Source organism: Jaculus jaculus, chromosome 13 (assembly GCF_020740685.1).
Source record: "Jaculus jaculus isolate mJacJac1 chromosome 13, mJacJac1.mat.Y.cur, whole genome shotgun sequence".
NCBI lineage: Eukaryota > Metazoa > Chordata > Mammalia > Rodentia > Dipodidae > Jaculus > Jaculus jaculus.
In genome coordinates this window covers 34,346,494-34,364,233 of record NC_059114.1, presented here as the reverse complement: position 1 = coordinate 34,364,233, position 17,740 = coordinate 34,346,494, and the positions used below count along the sequence as shown (strand labels likewise).

At 47.0% G+C, this 17,740-nt stretch overlaps 1 protein-coding gene across 1 annotated transcript in view; it reads left to right on the top strand.

Moving 5' to 3' along the window:
• Positions 1-17,740, top strand: part of Afap1l1 (actin filament associated protein 1 like 1) — an 87,872-nt gene that overhangs the window by 36,824 nt on the left and 33,308 nt on the right. Inside the window, exons 2-6 of the mRNA XM_045132936.1 lie at positions 4,433-4,561; positions 5,429-5,512; positions 7,148-7,245; positions 8,539-8,647; positions 17,165-17,263. Of these exons, the coding sequence (XP_044988871.1) occupies positions 4,433-4,561; positions 5,429-5,512; positions 7,148-7,245; positions 8,539-8,647; positions 17,165-17,263 (519 nt within the window). The remainder of the gene's footprint in view (positions 1-4,432; positions 4,562-5,428; positions 5,513-7,147; positions 7,246-8,538; positions 8,648-17,164; positions 17,264-17,740) is intronic.

The window sequence follows — 17,740 nt, the reverse complement described above, 5'->3', positions numbered from 1 at the left end:
CCTACAAGGCCAAAAGACCCAGTTTGATTCCTCAGGACCCACATAAGCCAGATACACAAGGTTGTGCTTGCATCTAGAGTTTGTTTGCAGTAGCTGGAGGCCCTGGTGTGCCCATTTCCTATTCATATTCTCCCTCCCTCTCCATTTCTCTCTCTCTCTGATTAAAAAAAAAAATTAAAAATAAAAATAGGGCTAGAGAGATGGCTTAGTGGTTAAGCGCATGCCTGTGAAGCCTAAGGACCCTGGTTCAAGGCTCGATTCCTCAGCACCCACTAAAGCCAGATGCACAAGGCAGCACATGCATCTGGAGTTCGTTTACAGTAGCTGGAGGCCCTGATATGCCCATTCTCATTCTCTCTCTCTGCCTCTTTCTCTCTGTTGCTCTCAAATAAATAAAAATAAACAAAAAATATTAAAAAGTACATGAGGTGACTAGGGATGCAGCTCAGTTGCTTGCCTAGCATGCATAAAGCTCTAGGTACCTTATAAACCAGACATGGTGTGTGCCTATAATCCCAACACTGGGGAGGTGGAGGCAAGAGGATTTAGGAGTTCAAGGCCAGCCTGGGCTATATCAAATGGTGTCTCCAAAAAAATAAAAAATAAAAAAAGGCAGGTATGGTGGCACACGCCTTTAATCCTAGCACTTGGGAGGTAGAGGTAGGAGGATCACCATGAGTTCAAGGCCACCCTGAGACTACATAGTGAAATCCAGGTCAGCCTGGACCAGAGTGAAACCCTACCTCAAAAAACTAAAAAATTAATAAATAAATAATATAGGGTTGGAGAGATGGCTTAGCGGTTAAGCACTTACCTGTGAAGCCTAAGGACCCCAGTTCAAGGGTCGATTCCCCAGGACCCATATAAGCCACATGCACAAGGTGACACATGCATCTGGAATTCATTTGCAATGGCTGCAGGCCCTGGCACACCCATTCTCTTTCTATCTGCCTCTTCTCGGTCTATCACTCTCAAATAAGGAAATAAAAATAAACAAAAAACAAAATGAAAGTACAAAATCTTACTATATAAAATGAGAGAGCTCTTTTGAGATCCTTTAAGCTATTTTAACAAGGGCTGGAGAAATGGCTTAGTGGCTAGAGGCCCTGGCATGCCCATTCTCTATCTGCCCCCCCCCAAATAAAATAAAAAGTAAATAATTTTTTTAAAAGGATAAATGGTCAAAGCTCCGATCTTAGAGGTATTTTTAAGTAGGTTTCTAGTCTAACTTGAGAAGCCTGTTGTAACCCAGAGAATGAGTTCACGCAAGGGGTTTCTGTACCTGGTGGTCCCACTTGAAAGACTGAAGACTTATGAACAATTAGCCAATTCTTGTTTTGTTGTTTTTAAATCCTTAGGGTCTACTGTGTCATCCTACAACTAAAACTAATCAAATAAGATGGGTGAAATTTATTCATTGCTCTAAATAAGCTTTAGACATAAAGACTTTCTTATCCTGGTGACCCAGGCTACCACTGAGAAAGCACAGATGAGATGGACCAGAAGTAAAGTTAGGAATGGATGATTGACTGGGGATCACAGTAGCCTGGCTTCTGGGTGGCACTGCTGCCCCTCCAACTAAAAAAATCATCCACCGAGTATGGTGGTGCACGCCTTTAATCCCAGCATTCGGGAAGCAGAGGTGAGAGGATCGCTGTGAGTTCAAGGCCACACTGATACTACATCGTGAATTCCAGGTCAGCCTGAGCTAGCGTGAGACCCTACCTCAAAAAACCAAGAATATAAATAAATAAATAGCATCATCTCTTCACTTGCCTCTAAGCATTGTGGAGGGGGGGTCCACTTCCTTCTCAAGCCACCACTGCTAGGTCAGGTCAGAATTAGAGCCGTGAATAGTCTGTGTGATGAGGCTGGAAGAGTTCTTGTCTTGTTGCCCTGTGCTTCTCCCTTGTGCCCATGAGTGCACCTGGAGTGCCAACCTGGAAGCCCACATGTGGATGAAGAGCACAGCTGTGCAGGGTACCAGGTGCCTCGCACCTCACTACTACACCTTGGCTATGTGTGACCCTGTGAAGCAGCAACTGCTAAAGCCCTGTTTGTAGAGGAATTGGAAACTTAGGGAAGTTAATAAATTTCCCCCAGGCTCCACAGCTGAAATATGAAGTTTGAGGGGAGCCTGATTGTCCACAGCCTGTGTCCTTAGCCTCCATTCCATGGTTCATCCCAAGTATCAGGCTTTGGGCAATTTTGTGCGAAGTTCACATTAGATAACTTTTTTCCAGCTGTTTATGTGACCATAGCCAAGTCAAATATTTGACACTCATTTTCCACATCTTCAAAATAAGAGGGTAGACATGACTCACAGCAAATATAAGTCCTTTGGGGTCCTCAAGAATTTCTGAAAGTATAGAGACTGCAACTTTTAAAAAGAAAGAAAAGAAAAATTCTGAGAATGTCTGGTATAGGGGTACATCACCCAGTGCTCCAGGGTACTGACGCAGACCAGTGAGGTCTGCCTTGTTGCATTTGTACCATGACCTTCCTTTCGAGTGCTTAGGTGTGAGAGAGAGAGAGAGAGAGAGACGGCCCTAGGGCACAACATCGTATTTCTTCTTTGTAATCTCTGCCGTGGCCTACTTGGCACATAATAAGTGCTCAGTAAATGTTTTGAAATTGCTTTAGCTGACATTAGCTGTGTCCCTGAGCATGCCGGCAAGATTTGTGATTCCACTGGAAAATGCTTCCTTTCAGAAGGTTGAAGCTTGGCTGAAACAATCTTACATGGTTTCCTGCTCTGAGGAGGGGAGCCTACGCTTTGGGCCCTCACTTCTGTAGCTTGGAGGGCTCCGGCCCCGGGGAAAGCAGGTCTCCTTGCAAACGCGGGAGTCTCCATGGCCTTAAGAGGGGCCGTTCATGGAAACAGCCGAGTGCCACCCCTTCAAAGCTGGGAGGGTGCCTTAGCCCTGCCTTGAGGGGTGGGAGTAAGAAACTACTCCAAAAGTGGTGCTGCCCTGCCCCAGGCGCCAGTCCTGTCAGCCTTGTCAGCTTTAGCCCAGTCACCCCTGTATAGCTGCCGGGAGTCCTCACGGCCACGCTCTGAGGCGTCTTCTGGTTAGACCCCTTCACAGAGGAAGAGACTTAGTCACGGGCAAGTTAAGTAGATTATAGAAGGTCCACAGTTGATGGAGGCCTGAATTGAACGTTGACTTCAGGCCTCCTACATGTCCCAGCCTGGCAGGTTCAAGTCAGCACCCCCTACTTCCTCAGGGGGCCCAGGGTGGGGAGAAGAGTGAAGCTGGGAGCCTTGGCCGGAGCATACGTGTCTGCCCTTGTTTCTGTGTAACTTTTCTCAGTGTTGGTTCCTTCATCTAAAAAGCAGGGTGCTCCTGAGCCCACTTCAACACTTGTTCATAGGATAAAATAAAATCGTGCAAGGCAACATTGCTCCATGACTGAGAAAACAGGGTGAAGAAAGCAGGTCCAGTGGTTGCTGTCTTAGCTGCTTGTATTTAACTTCTGAGTTTTTGTTTCATTCTTCATGTAAGGACCTTAATTAGAATGTTTGACCATGATTGAAATTATACAGCCGGGCAAAAGGCTTATTAGTGCAGCTCATAATGGTTACTTGGCACAGGTTAGCTTTTACCACCATGCACAAGTGTGTATGTCACAAAGTCAGGCAATCTCAGGCTCGCACTGTGATGAAGCTGGCCATGGGCTGGTTCTAAGGCAAACCAAGTCCCAAGTCACTGTTTGAGATAGGGAGTTATCATGGCATCGTTGTGTCAGCATGCTCCCATCCCCAAAGACCTCTCTGCTTTAGAGTCTTGTATCTCTGTGGCACCCCTGACATGACCTGGAAATGCAGAATCTCAGCTCCTGCCCTAGGCCTCCTGAACCAGGATCTTCAAGATTCCCCAGCTCATTCCTAGGCACACTCAAGTTCGAGAAGCACTTGTATATACATGGAGAAAAGGGTACTGAAAGTTTGGGGCATGGGGTGGCAAGGGTTAATGTTTCATTTGGCTCTGGTCAAAGCACAGGAAACAGAAGGTTCCAGAGATTGAAACATATGAACAGATGGAACAGGAAGGCTTCCTTCCTGCCTGTGTCCTAGGCATCTGGGGGCTCTGGCCTGAAACCTGCCTGGACCCCCCCTGGGTATGAAAAACAGGCTGGGGCACAGAGGGACCTAGGTGCCCCTGCTTAGGGTGGTCTGGGCTCAGAATTCTCCAGAAGTTCTTCTTTAGACCAAGGCCATCTGAGGTCTGAGGCAGAATGGGGAGGTTAGAGGAAAGCCACAGAAATACAGCAGCGCCTTCCCTGGAGAGGCTGGTGGCCAACTGTGTGGCAGCTGTGTGAGGACCCCTGTGTCTGCCTGGTGTCGTGGCCTTGCCCTCTGGCTCCAGTTGTCCCATCCTCCACTGGCAGAGTCCTGGCCTCAGAGTCTCTCTTATGTCTTCCTCTCCAGTGCTGGAGCAGCTGCTCCCAGAGCTCACTGGACTGCTCAGCCTCCTGGACCATGAGTACCTCAGTGACAGCACCCTGGAGAAGAAGATGGCCGTGGCCTCCATCTTGCAGAACCTGCAGCCCCTCCCAGGTCAGTCCAGAGAATCCCACTTGTGCAGACAGCAGCGACACCCTCAGCCTTCCTCAAGAGCTTCATTAACTCCCCAAGGTCTATGCAGAGAGTTATCTAGGCCATGGCACACCGGGTGCCATGCTGTGCTCCCGTACCTCATCCACTCAGCATGGTTCTGCCTGTGCTCTGGTCCTCCATCCCCAGTCCTCTACACTCAGACTCACTCTCACAAACCCACCACGCAGATCATGTGCACAACTCCCACACAGACACCTGATACAGCCTCACACACGTGTGCACATCACACAGTCCCTCACAGGTGCATACTTTACACCTTCTGACACACATCCTCGGGAGTTAAAAGCATCTAAGTCTTTACTCATGCCCCTTATCTATGCCCCTCACTGTACCTAGCAGTTCCACAGCACTCCAAGTTAGCAAATGGAATAATGTGTCTCCCTAACTCTAAGGAAATGTATGCAGTCCTGCATGACTTCTGCAGCCCGCGTGATGAGATGGGACATCATCAATGGGTGACTCTGAGCCTCACATGCCCTAAACAGAGCTGGTGTCATTTGCTGTTTCCCACCCTCCCCGCAGGACCATTAGGAGTTAAAAGGAACAGAGGTTTCCTCCTCACTGGAGCCCTGGCCCCTGAATGGTTTCTGAGCAGCTATATAGCACCAGGCTTCCAGGTGCCCCTTCACAAGAAGGCAGAGATCTCGGGCTGTGGCAATGCAAACAGATTTAAAAAGAGGCAGGACAATAGATAAGATGGGAACATGCTTTGCTGATCAACTGCTGTGTTTGTGGGAGACAGAAGCTCAAAAGGGCCTAGGAGACCTGGCCCTTCCCTCCTCACTGCAGTATATCCTCCTCTATCAGCCAAAGAAGCCTCCTACCTGTACGTGAATTCTGCAGACCTGCACTCGGGGCCCAGCTTCGTGGAGTCCCTCTTTGAAGAATTTGGTAAGCTCCCTCTCCCAACCTCAGCCATGAACCATCTCTCTCCCACATATACACAGAAAGATCCCTGCATTGGCCTAGTCCTGGCTGTAACTCTGAGCTACTGAATCTCCTTGAGTTCCTGCTAGCTCTGATAAGGTAACTGGAATATACAGTTGTAGGGAATCATGTTTGAGATTTGAGGGATGGTAGAGACTTATGTGCAAACCAGAGAACAGGACGGATTGGTCATCTTCCTGCCACTGCTGTCCATGACCACATGGAACCCTGAGATTGAGAGGCTGAGCAACTTAGCACAAAATGAGAGCTTGGAAAGGAGGCCACCTGAGCCATGGAGTGGCCAAGTTGGCATGTGGGAGGGAGGTTGCTGACATTCCTAGGGAAGAAAGCACTGTGCACCTAAGGAGAAAGTAGAGGTCTAAGATTTTCAGGGCCGATAGGCTTAGGGGAAACCCCATGCCTTTAAACCCTACCCACAAAGATCTCAGAAGTGCACTGTCAAAGATGACTGCTAGGGGCTGGGGAGATGGTCAGCTGTAAAGTGCTCACCTCACAGGCATGAGGACTTGCGCTTCATCTCCAGTGCCCACATGACATTTTCAGGCGTGGTTCGATTCTCCAGGACCCACACAAGCCAGATGCACAAGGGGGTGCTTACGTCTGGAGTTTGTTTGCAGTGGCTGGAGGCCCTGGCATGCCCATTCTCTCTTTCCCTCTGCCTCTTTCTCTCTCTCTCAAATAAATAAATATTTTTTAAAAAGAAAAAAGAGATGGCTCAGCAGTTAAGGCAATTACCTGCAAAGCCTAAGGACCCAGGTTCAATTCCCTAGTACCCACATAAAGCCAGATGCACAAGGTGATGTATGCTTCTGGAGTTTGCAGTTAAAGATCTTGGAGTGCCCATTCTTTCTCTCTGTGTCTATCTGCTTCTTTCTTTTTGTGTCTCTCTCTCAAATACATAAATAAAATATTTTTTTTTAATGATCAGGGGCAGGCTGGAAGGTTGGCTTAACAGTTAAGCCACTTGCCTTAAAAGCCAAAGGACCCAGATTCGATTCCCCAGGACTCATGTTAGCCAGATGCACAAGAGGCACATGCGTTTGGAGTTCGTTTGCAGTGGCTGGAGATTCTGATGCTCTTATTCTCATATTCTCTCTCTCTCTCTCTCTCTCTCCCTCCCTCTCTCTCTCTCTCTGTCAAATAACTTTTATAAAAAATGATCAGGAGCTGGAGAGATGGCTCAACAGGTACAAAGGTGCTTGCAAAGCCTGATAGTCTGGGTTCAGTTCCCCAGTAGCAATATAAAGCCAGATGCACAAAGTGACACATACATCTGGAGTTTGTTTACAGTGGCAGGAGGCTCTGCATACATATACTCACTCTCCCTGCCTCTTTCTGTCTCTCTGTTTCAAATAAAGTAGAAAAATTATCTGCTTTGATCCTCTCTGTCACACGGGAAGCCACGTGGGGCAGAAATTAGTGTAGGCAGCCATCAGAAGAGGCCCACGGCGCTTGATCCAGCCCTGGCGCAGGTTGCTGATGGCTGAGGTGGTACTGCCTGGCCTCACAGGCAGGCCTCTGGGCACCAAACCCAGCCTCTTCCTTTTCAGTCATACTGATTTTTTACTTTCTCTATAGACTGTGACTTCAGTGATCTTCAGGACATGCCAGAAGATGACATGGAACCCAGTAAAGGAGCCAGCCCAGAGCCAGACAAGAGCCCATCTCTGAGAAATGTGAGTGGTTGCAACCTAGCCAAGGGTGACGGAAGCTCTTCCCATAACCCTGGGGACCTTCCTGGTCCCCAGCTCTTTTCTCTCCACAGTGATAGCTAGAGGCAAAAGTGGCAACATGTGGACATTTCAATGGCCCATAGCATGCTTACTGTGGCTCCTGCTAAGCAGGGAGAAGGTGGTGAACAGTCCGTTCTCTCAGGCCCCAAGAGCATAATCATTCAGTCTCTAATTACATACATAGGTGACAGGAAACACTCTAGACCAGAGATTAGGTGGCCTCTGCCCTCCCTACTGCTCTGCTGAGTGACTTTGAGCAAATGACTTCCCTTCTTTGAGCCTGAGGTTTCACACCAACAAAGTGAAGAAGTAGGCCACATCAGGGTTTCCAACCTTGAGGCCGCAGAATTGGAGACAAGCAGTTAGTCAACCACAGACCTGATTATCATATAGCAGCAAAGGTGCCAGTTGTTGACCAGGCACCAACTGAATACACAGGGCACAATTACTATTCCTGTGTTATAGATGAGGCCCAAAGGGGCTAAGTGCAAGTGACAGAACTTGAACTGTAAAGCTGAGGTTCCTGGCTCCCCAATTTCACTGTGGAGATATTCTGCCCCTCTAAATAATGTACTTCACATTGACTTGTGTCCTCATGCTCCCTTGTGGTAGCAAAGACTGAAGGGCTTATGGTAGTGTCTGGGAATGCTGGGTATGCTTAGTCAAAGACATAATGGCCACTTTTGGCAGCTTGTAAAGCTTAAGACATTACTGTGGAGCTGTGATGCTTATAAAACTTGTTTAAGAAGCTGGGCATGATGGCACACTCCTTTAAGCCCAGCACGTGGAAGGCAGAGGTAGAAGGATCACTGTGAGTTTGAGGCCACCCTGAGACTACAGAGTGAATTCCAAGTCAGTCTGGGCTAAAGCGAGACTCTATCTCAAATAAATAAATTTAAAAAGTAAAAATAAGCCTTCTATAAAAAGTCCAGGATCAGTGGGTTTGCCAGTTCTGTGAGGCTCTACTACCTCAGCCATCAGCAACCTGAGTTGAGGCTTAGGTCAGACATGGCGGTTCAGGCCTCTCATCCCAGCACTAACAAGGAGACAGGAGTACTGCAGGTTTAAGACCAGGCTGAGCTACATAGTTGAGACTCTGTCTCTAAATAAATAAATTAATAAACCCATCCATGGCTTCACATTCAGACTGCCACCTGCCTCCTTGAAGTTGCTGCCTCCAGCTCCCCTCCACTGTGCTGGCAGCCATCTTGCCTCACACCCTCTGTTCCTCTGCAGGCAGCTGACCTGCCTCCACCACTGCCCAACAAGCCTCCCCCCGAGGACTATTATGAAGAGGCCCTTCCTCTGGGACCCGGCAAGTGCCCTGAATACATCAGCTCGCACAGTAAGTAGTGGTGCTCTGGCCGGCTACAGGATCCCTCCCTGAGAAGCAGGTCCTGGAGCGCCGCATGGCTGCCTGCTCACTCCTGTCACCCTCTTCCCAAAGGGGCTGACTTGAGCTCCTGACCTCTTGCCTGCCAGACTAGGTAACTAGTGAGTGATGTCACCCAAGGCCTGGGATCTAGTTTTAATTCTTTTTGGCCTTGAACAACTCCTTGCCCTCCTTGGACCTCTGTTTCTCCACCTTGAAATCAAGAAAGGCACAGTAGATAATATCAGAGTGTTAGGGGGCTGGGGAGATGTCTCAGTGAGTAAAGCGCTTGTCATGCAAGTAATGAGGACTTCAGTTCAGATTCCCTGTACTTTAAGCTTTTCTTCGAAATATTTTTATTTATTTATTTGAGAGAGAGAAAATGGGCACACCAGGGACTCTAGCTACGGTAAACAAACTCCAGGCTCATGTGCCACCTCGTGCATCTGGCTTATGTGAGTCCTGAGGAATCAAACCTGGGTCCTTAGGCTTTGCTGGCAAGCACCATAACCACTAAGCAGATCTCTCTAGCATTTAAAGCTGGGCACAACAGTGTGCCTGTAATCCCAGCACTATGGAATCTCTAGGGCTTGGTACGTAGCCAGCTAGTCTAGCTGAATTGGTAAACTATTGGTTCAGTACAAAACCTTGACAAAAAAAAATAAGGTGGAGCTGGATGTGGTGGCACACACCTTTAATCCCAGCATTTGGGAGGCAGAGGTAGGAGGATCACCATGAGTTCAAGGCCACCCTGAGACCACATAGTGAATTCCAGGTCAGCCTGAGATAGAGTGAGACCCTACCTCAAAAAATTAAATAATAATAACAGTAATAAGGTGGTGAACAACTGAGGAAGATACTGGTTGTTAACCTCTGCCCTCCACATGCACCCACCCTCCACATATGCTCCCACACACACATACAAAAGTGAACACATTGTACACACATACATGCAGAAAATATTATTTTTAAAAAAAGAGTATTAGAGCCAGGTATGGTGGTACATGCCTTTAATCCCAGCACTTGAGAGGCAGAGGTAGGAGAATCTCCATGAGTTCAAGGCCACCCTGAAACTACATAGTGAATTCCAGGTCAGCCTGGACTAAAGTGAAACTCTACCTCAAAAAAATAAAAAACAGGACTGGAGAGATGGCTTAGCAGTTAAGCACTTGCCTGTGAAGCCTAAGGACCCTAGTTCAAGGCTCGATTCCCCAGGACCCATGTTAGCCAGATGCACAAGGGGGCGCACGCATCTGGAGTTTGTTTGCAGTGGCTAGAGGCCCTGGCGTGTCCATTCTCTCTCTCTCTCTCTCTCTCTCTCTCTCTCTCTCTCTCTGCCTCTTTCTGTGTTGCTCTCAAATAAATAAAGTGAACAAAAAAAATTTTAATAAATAAATAACAACAACCAAAAAAAAAATAGTATCAGGACCCAGGAAGCAGCTATCTGGTTCTAAGCCCTAAAACTGCTGCCAAACTCAACCCATGGTAACATGCTTTGTTTCTGCTGAGGCATATATCCTATGGTGGATAATATCAAATCAGCACATAACATGTAGCCCATGGTCTAAACTAAGGTCTCTAGAGTTCATGGCATCCCCAGAGGAATCCCATTGTGCTACAGGCAGAATATTAGAGGCTTTTTTTATATATCTAGTTCAATATATCTTTTTTAAAAATTCTACAGGAGCACATACCTTTAATCCCAGCACTTGGGAGGCAGAGGTAGGAGGATCGCCATGAGTTCAAGTCCACTCTGAGAATACATAGTGAATTTCAGGTCAGCCTAAGCTAGGGTGAGACCCTACCTCCACAAAAAGCTGGGTGTGATGGTACATGCCTTTAATCCCAGTATTCGGGAGGCAGAGGTAAGAGGATTGCCATGAATTTGAGGCTACCATGTGACTATAGAGTGAATTCCAGGTCAGCATGGGCTAGAGTGAGCCCCTACCTCAAAAACAAAAGAAAAAAAGTTCTATAGAAGTATTTATCATTTATGACCTACTTACAGCCTACTTGTTTACATGCACTTGTATAACAACATACATAGTATAAAAATTAAAACATCATATATACATATTTTTATTGCTCTATTTTTTCAGTTAAATTATTCAGAGGGCACTGGGACAAATTACCTTAGAAAATCTCTTAAAACTGGGTATGGTGGTACATGCCTTTAATTCCAGCACTTGAGAGGATTGCTGTGAGTTCGAGGTCACCCTGAAACTACATAATGAATTCCAGGTCAGTGTGGGCTAGAGTGAGACCCTACCTCAAAAGAAAGAAAGAAAGAAAGAAAGAAAGAAAGAAAGAAAGAAAGAAAGAAGGAAGGAAGGAAGGAAGGAAGGAAGGAAGGAAGGAAGGAAGGAAGGAAGGAAGGAAAGAAGGAAGGTAGGAAAGAAGGAAGGAAGGAAGGAAGGAAAGAAGGAAGGTAGGAAAGAAGGAAGGAAGGAAGGAAGGAAGGAAGGAAAGAAGGAAGGAAGGAAGGAAAGAAGGAAGGAAGGAAGGAAAGAAGGAAGGAAGGAAAGAAGGAAGGAAGGAAAGAAGGAAGGTAGGAAAGAAGGAAGGAAGGAAGGAAGGAAAGAAGGAAGGAAGGAAAGAAGGAAGGAAGGAAGGAAGGAAAGGAAGGAAGGAAAGGAAGGAAGGAAAGGAAGGAAGGAAAGGAAAGAAGGAAGGAAGGAAGGAAGGAAGGAAGGAAGGAAGGAAGGAAGGAAGGAAGGAAGGGAGGAAGGGGGGGGAAATCTCTTAAATTAGCCACAAAGGAACGCCCTCTATCTTAGCATTAAACATCTCTTCCTTAGGGGGAGGATGGGATGAAGTCCCTTTGTTGAACATAGGAGCTTCGCACTATGCTCAGGAAATGAGCTGTGGGTTTTAGATGTCCAAGCATGTGCATCTGAGTGTGTAGACAATAATGTCAAGGAAGTGTCCTAAAATCTAACAACATGGCTGAAGGTTCTCCACACACCACCATAAGCCAAGCAGGTATTTACTTATCAGAAATGAATTCCAGGATATAGTCATGGGAGAAAATCAACCTTGAAGTACTAGGAAGATGACTCAGTGGTTACAGGCACTTCCTAACCAACTCAGGTTCAATTCCCAAGCCAGACACAGAAAGGTCTGGTGTTTGTTAGGCTGACCTGGAACTCACTCTTTAGTACTAGGCTGGCCTTGGACTCACAGTGATCCTCCTCTGCCTGCCGAGTGCTGGGATTAAAGATGTGCACCACCTCGTCTGGGCTGAAATCAAATATTGAATACTGCATGAAATAAAACTTTGTTTATTTTTTTCTAACAGGGTATAGACACACAGTCACACATTATTTTTAACAATTTTCCTAAGACAAAAAGCTAGTAACAGGAATTTCTTGTAGAAAATCAATAGAAATATTGGTGGACTACTGGAAAGGTAGCTCAGTGGTGGAGTGTTTGTGTGTTTGAGGCTCTGAGTTCATCATCAATACCACAGAATAAAATAATAATAACAGTAATAGATGTACATGATGTGTGATTTGAGGAACATGCTGGATTTGATGATGTCCACTATAATCACAGCTACTCAGGAAGCTGAGGCAAGATTGCTTGAGCCAAGGCCAGGAGTCTGAGGCCAGTTTGAGAAACATTGGAAGATACCTTAGAGAGAAAGAAGAAAGGAAAAAGGGAAGATAGAAGGAAAGAAGGAAGGAGGAAATAAATCGGGGTAAAGGAGACGTATTCTTTTTTTTTTAATTTAATTTATTAGTTTTCTTTTCAGTAAATACAGGCAGTTTGGTACCATTATTTAGGCTCATCTGTGATCTACCCCCTCCCATTAGACCCTCCTTGTTAATGAAAATGGGTCGTGCATTGTGGAGTTAGCCCCCAGTTATTGGTATGATAAATATCTCTGCAAATCATGACCCAACATGTGACTCTGACATTCTTTCTGTCCTCTCTTCCGCAAAATTTCCCTGAGCCATGTTGGGTTCATTTTTGGTCTGCTTCAGTGCTGAGGTGTTGGGGGCCTCTGAGGCTCTGGCTCTCTGATTTGGTAGGAGTTGATTTTTCTCCGCGTTGATCTCCTTCCCCTTTGTGCTGGTATCCGGTTCACAGGAAAACATCACCCTTGCTTATTTCGCCAGTTGTCCTTAGTTTCATTTGGGCCCCTTTTGAGGTATGTTGGGGCAGCTCTCTTCTTAGGATCTGCATCTATCTGGAAAAGAGAAGCAGATTCTCCAACGGAGAGTAAGTTAGCACCCGGAAAATTGAGATAACACTTACTTTTTTGATAGACAGTATGATAGGTTTAGGCCCTGTTGTACCCCGTGATTGATGGTAGCTTGATATTGTAGAGTGGGCTTGTGTTTGGGTATGGTTCTGACTTGTTTCCCAGCTCCAGCTATGGGTCTAGTACCACTGAGTGGATCAGTTAGCCAAATCAAGAGCAATTGATTCCTCACCATGGCTGTGTACCACCATTGCACTTGTGTGGGCATCACATCCGGTTATTTGTTGCTAATTAGGTTAAACAATGTGTTGCTTGGACAGATCTTGGTCATTTCCCCCAGTCGCCTATGTAGCGCCTTCTGGCACTAGACATGCTGACTGTCTGGGGACTGACTCTCTCCTGGCTTCCAGCCATGTCATTCCATTTTATGTGTCAGCTGCGTATGGAGTCTTCAGCAATAGGGTCTTACCACTGGCCTTTGGTGGGTCATCAAGTACAAGGAGACATATTCTTACACTCACATTCTTTTTTTTTTTTTCTTTAATGAGAGAGAGTGGGAGAATTGGTGTACCGCGGCATCCAGCCACTGCAGTCAAACTCCAGACACACGTGCCACCAAGTGCACATGTGTGACCTTGCGCATTTGTGTCACTTTGTGCATCTGGCTTATGTGGGACCTGGAGAGTGGTATTTGGGTCCTTAGGTTTTGCAGGCAAGTGCCTTAACTGCTAAGCCATCTCATATTTTTGACTGTTTACACCCAATGAAAATTTTTTTTGACTGAAGAGTACAAGTAAAAATAACTAGTTCACTATTTTAAGTGTCCAGTTAATGCTGTTTTATGCATTACTGTTATGGAGCCATCTCTACTATCTAGTCCCCAGGCGCCTGATTTTCATCATCACCAGAAAAATGGTTCCCTGAAGCATCTTCCTCACCACTTCCTGCCAGCCATGAATCTGCTCTCTGGCATGTGGATTTACCTAGTCTGGACATTTCAGATAAATGGAACCATGTGAAACCTTTGTGTCTTGTTTTCTTTTTTTTCCATTTAGCATAATGTTCTCAATATTCATCCACGTAGGAGCATGTATCAGAAATTCCTTGCTCTTTTGGCTGGTACTCTGTTCTAAGAAAGTACCACACTGTATTTATCTGTTCACCATCAACTCATGAACGTTTGGGATATTTCTACCTTTTGCCTGTGGTGGAGTTGGACCTGGTGATCTACAGCCATCTTCAGCCTTGATAGTTTCAAGTTCTCTGTCACTTTAAGCAACCATCCAGAGGTGGAGGAGGCAGCTTTTCCTGTTTCATCCATTCAAGAGCAAGGGAAGGGGCTTGGGAGATGGCTCAGCCATTCAAGGAGCTTATTTGCAAAGCCTGACAACCCAGATTAATAAGAATAGTAAGGGCTGGAGAAGATGGCTCAGCAGTTAAGGCACTTACCTGCAAAGCCTAACAACTGGAGTTCAGTCCCCCAGGACCCACATAAAGCCAGATGCACAAAGTGGTACATGCATCTGGAGTTCATCTACGGCAGCTAGAGGGCCTGGCACACCCATGTGTAGCCAAGCATGGTAATGCAGGCCTTTAATCCCAGCACCCGGGAGGCAGAGATAGGAGGATCGCAGTGAGTTTGAGGTCACCCTGAGACTATATAGAAATTCCAGATCATCCTGGGCTAGAACGAAACTACCTCAAAAAAAAAAGAATATTAAAAAACAAAATTTTTCATAATTTTATTAGTTTATTTGCAAGCAGAGAGAATTACTGGGCACACCAGGGCCTAGAGCTACTGCAGACAAACTCCAGATGCTCCACTTTGAGCATCTGACTTTTTGTGTGGGAACTGGGAAATCAAACCCAGGCTGGCAGTCTTTGCAAGCAAGTGCCTTCAACTCTTAGCCATCTCTCCAGGCCCAAAAAAATGTTTTTAAAAGGGCAGTGGAGGAAGGAGAGGACAAGGTGCTTCTGGGCCCCAAGTCCCAAGTCAAGCCTTTTGGCTAGATGAGGCTCCCCCACTTTCCCGAAGAGCTCACTTCCCTCTTAGGCAGGGCAGAGAAGCCCCCTTCTGGGAGCAATGGGCAGGCGGGAAGAGAGAGGGCCTCACGAAGGGTGCTGGACATTATCCAGGGTGTCAGGGAGTACCCTTCCTGTGGGACTCAGTGTTCAGCCCTGCCACACCCTCCCTCTTCCTCCAACTCCTCTGGCCCTAACACCCTAAATCCACCACACAGGGTGCAGCTAGCATTTAGGCCTCAGAGTACCTGCTGAGAAAGGCAAGCTGTGAGCCTTTGGCGGCAGACAGGTGTCCAAGCGGCTGAGGACTGCAGCACTGCTGTCCTCAGGAAACGGGTGATCAGGAGGGGCCCCCAGCCCAGAGCAGAGCTCTGAGGACTGCTGTGGCTGAGGACCAGTTGCCCTGGGTGAAGGAAAGCCTCCCAGGGGAGGGCTGAGCTGAGCTGGCCAGCAGCAGAGTGTGTGGGCTTGCTTCCTAGTCGTTAACTGGGGCTGGGCCTCTCTCCCTGCATTCCTTGATCAAAGGAGACAGTAATAATAATGACAGTGGCAGTTGTCTAGCACATCTGTGTGCCAGGCTCTGTACTTGCATTACCTCAGGATTTGAAGGTGGGAACTGCTCACTGCACTAGTAAAGAGTCTGAGGTGCAGAGAACCTGTGATCTCTCCAAGGGCGCCCAGAGGCTGGCAGACATGGGATTTGAACTCAATTCAGATGACGCTCTATCACAGATCTGCCACAAGATAAATTTCCAAGTGTTCTGTGAATCACAGGCGTATATAACCTTTAGCTGGCGGGTTGCATACAGCCAAGGATGGCTATGAGTGTGGTCAACACAAATCTGCTCAACGTCTAACATTATGAGATTGTTTTAACTCAGTTATGTGGTTCTCAGGTATGAGCTCTGTAGATGACAGTATCATGCCAGTGCCAAAGGTGAGCATGCCTGACTGTCCATCAAAATGACCTTACATCCTTTTGAAAAATGATCTTGTTGAGTGAATTTGTTCCAGTTCATTAGTGTTTAGTATCTTTCTACTTTGATGTGTCTTTAAGATTTTCCTGTCAAATAGGCTTTTTTATTTCCAGTGCAAAGTCCTCAGCCTAGCTCACTACAGTGACTGGAATCTCTACGGAAGGCAGTGTGAGATGCCCACCACCCTAATTGCTGTGCCTTCCTGCCACACAGTCCCACAGAGGCCTGTGTCGTGAAAAGTTAGCTTGCATAGATAGCTGTGGCAGTTACTTGCCTGTGCTTTCAGATCTCCTCCAGTCCGTTGCAGTAGTTGTAGTTGCAGAGACTGCAGGGAGACTGTCTTTGCAACATGAGGGAGCACAGAAACTGGAAAGCGAGTGGAGGGCAGAGGAGGAAGGGGCACGGGGAGAGCCGGGCAGGGAGGGAGGTCTGATTCTCTGCACTATGCCCTGCAGTGTAGAGACCAGAGCTGTGACCAGGACACTCACACACACCCAGCACCATGGCTCACTGAGGACCAACTGCCCACACAGCTTAGAGCAGAGGCTAGGTCTTAAGTGATGATTAAAAATGCTCTGGAAAAAAGATAAGTTCAGTGGTGTAGCCACCAGTAGTTTATTCATACTCTAGTAAATAACCTCATACCCATGTTGACAACCCTAATGTAGCTCAGTGAGTCACAAAAATAAATAAACAAAATGATGAAACTAGGGAGGAAAACCATGAAATCAGCACTCAGGAGACAAGTAGGAAGATCACTGTGAGTTTGAAGCCAGCCTGGGATTATATAGTAAATACCAGGTCTGCCTGGGCTAGAGTGAGATCCTACCTCAGAAACCAGAAAAAGCGGGGGGGAGGGGGGGATTTACTAGGAGTGGAAGAGGAATAAGAGACAGTAATGAGGCCAGACATGGTGGCACACGCCTTTAATCCCAGCACTCAGGAGGCAGAGGTAAGAGGATCACCATGAGTTCGAGGCCACCCTGAGACTACATAGTAAATTCCAGGTCAGCCTGAGCTGTAGTGAGACCCTACCTCAAAAAAAGGGAAGAATAAATATCAAAATACATAAAAATTAAATTTAAAAAAATTAAAGGATAAAAGGCACCTAGAATAACATGAATACAGGCCTGGAAATATGACAGGGCCTAATGGGACATTTCCTGGTGGCAGGGGCTGCCCTGGGCCCCTACTCTGTCTTCGCTGAGGCAGGGTGTGATATCCCAGACCTTCCCAGTCCTGTCCCACATTTCTGCAAACTAGCTCTTTCTGACCACCCCACAGATGGCTGCAGCCCCGCCCAGTCAATTGTAGATGGGTACTATGAAGACGCAGACAGCAGCTACCCCACCACTAGGATGAACGGCGAGCTGAAGAACTCCTGTACGTACCCACCGGGGAGCCGCGCACACAGCTTCTGCCCTTCTGAGGAGCTGGCCTTGGCATGAGTGTCCCCCCCCACCCCTCAACAGTCCACAGCATCCCAGCCCTTGTTCTCAGTGACCACTCAGAATTGAGTGGAAGACCACAGAAATGGGAGACAGGAGGCTGGAATCCTGCCTTTGCTCTGACTCTTGGTGGTGGATCTTAGATAAGCCCAGGTTTCTTATTTCTCTGTTGGGAGACAATGAATGGCTGTAATGATAGTGGGGTCAGGATAATAGCTGAAGTTTACTGAGTACAAAGTATTCCCATGCCATGAGGTCTAAGTAGCCAGATGAAGTAGATCTATTATCTATACTGGTGAGAAGCCTGAAGCTCCAAGAAGTTACCAAGATCACAAAGCAAGAGGCTGATATAACGCACAGGCCCCTGAGGGAGACCTGTAGTCCTGGCTCCACCCTGCAGGCCTAAGGCAGG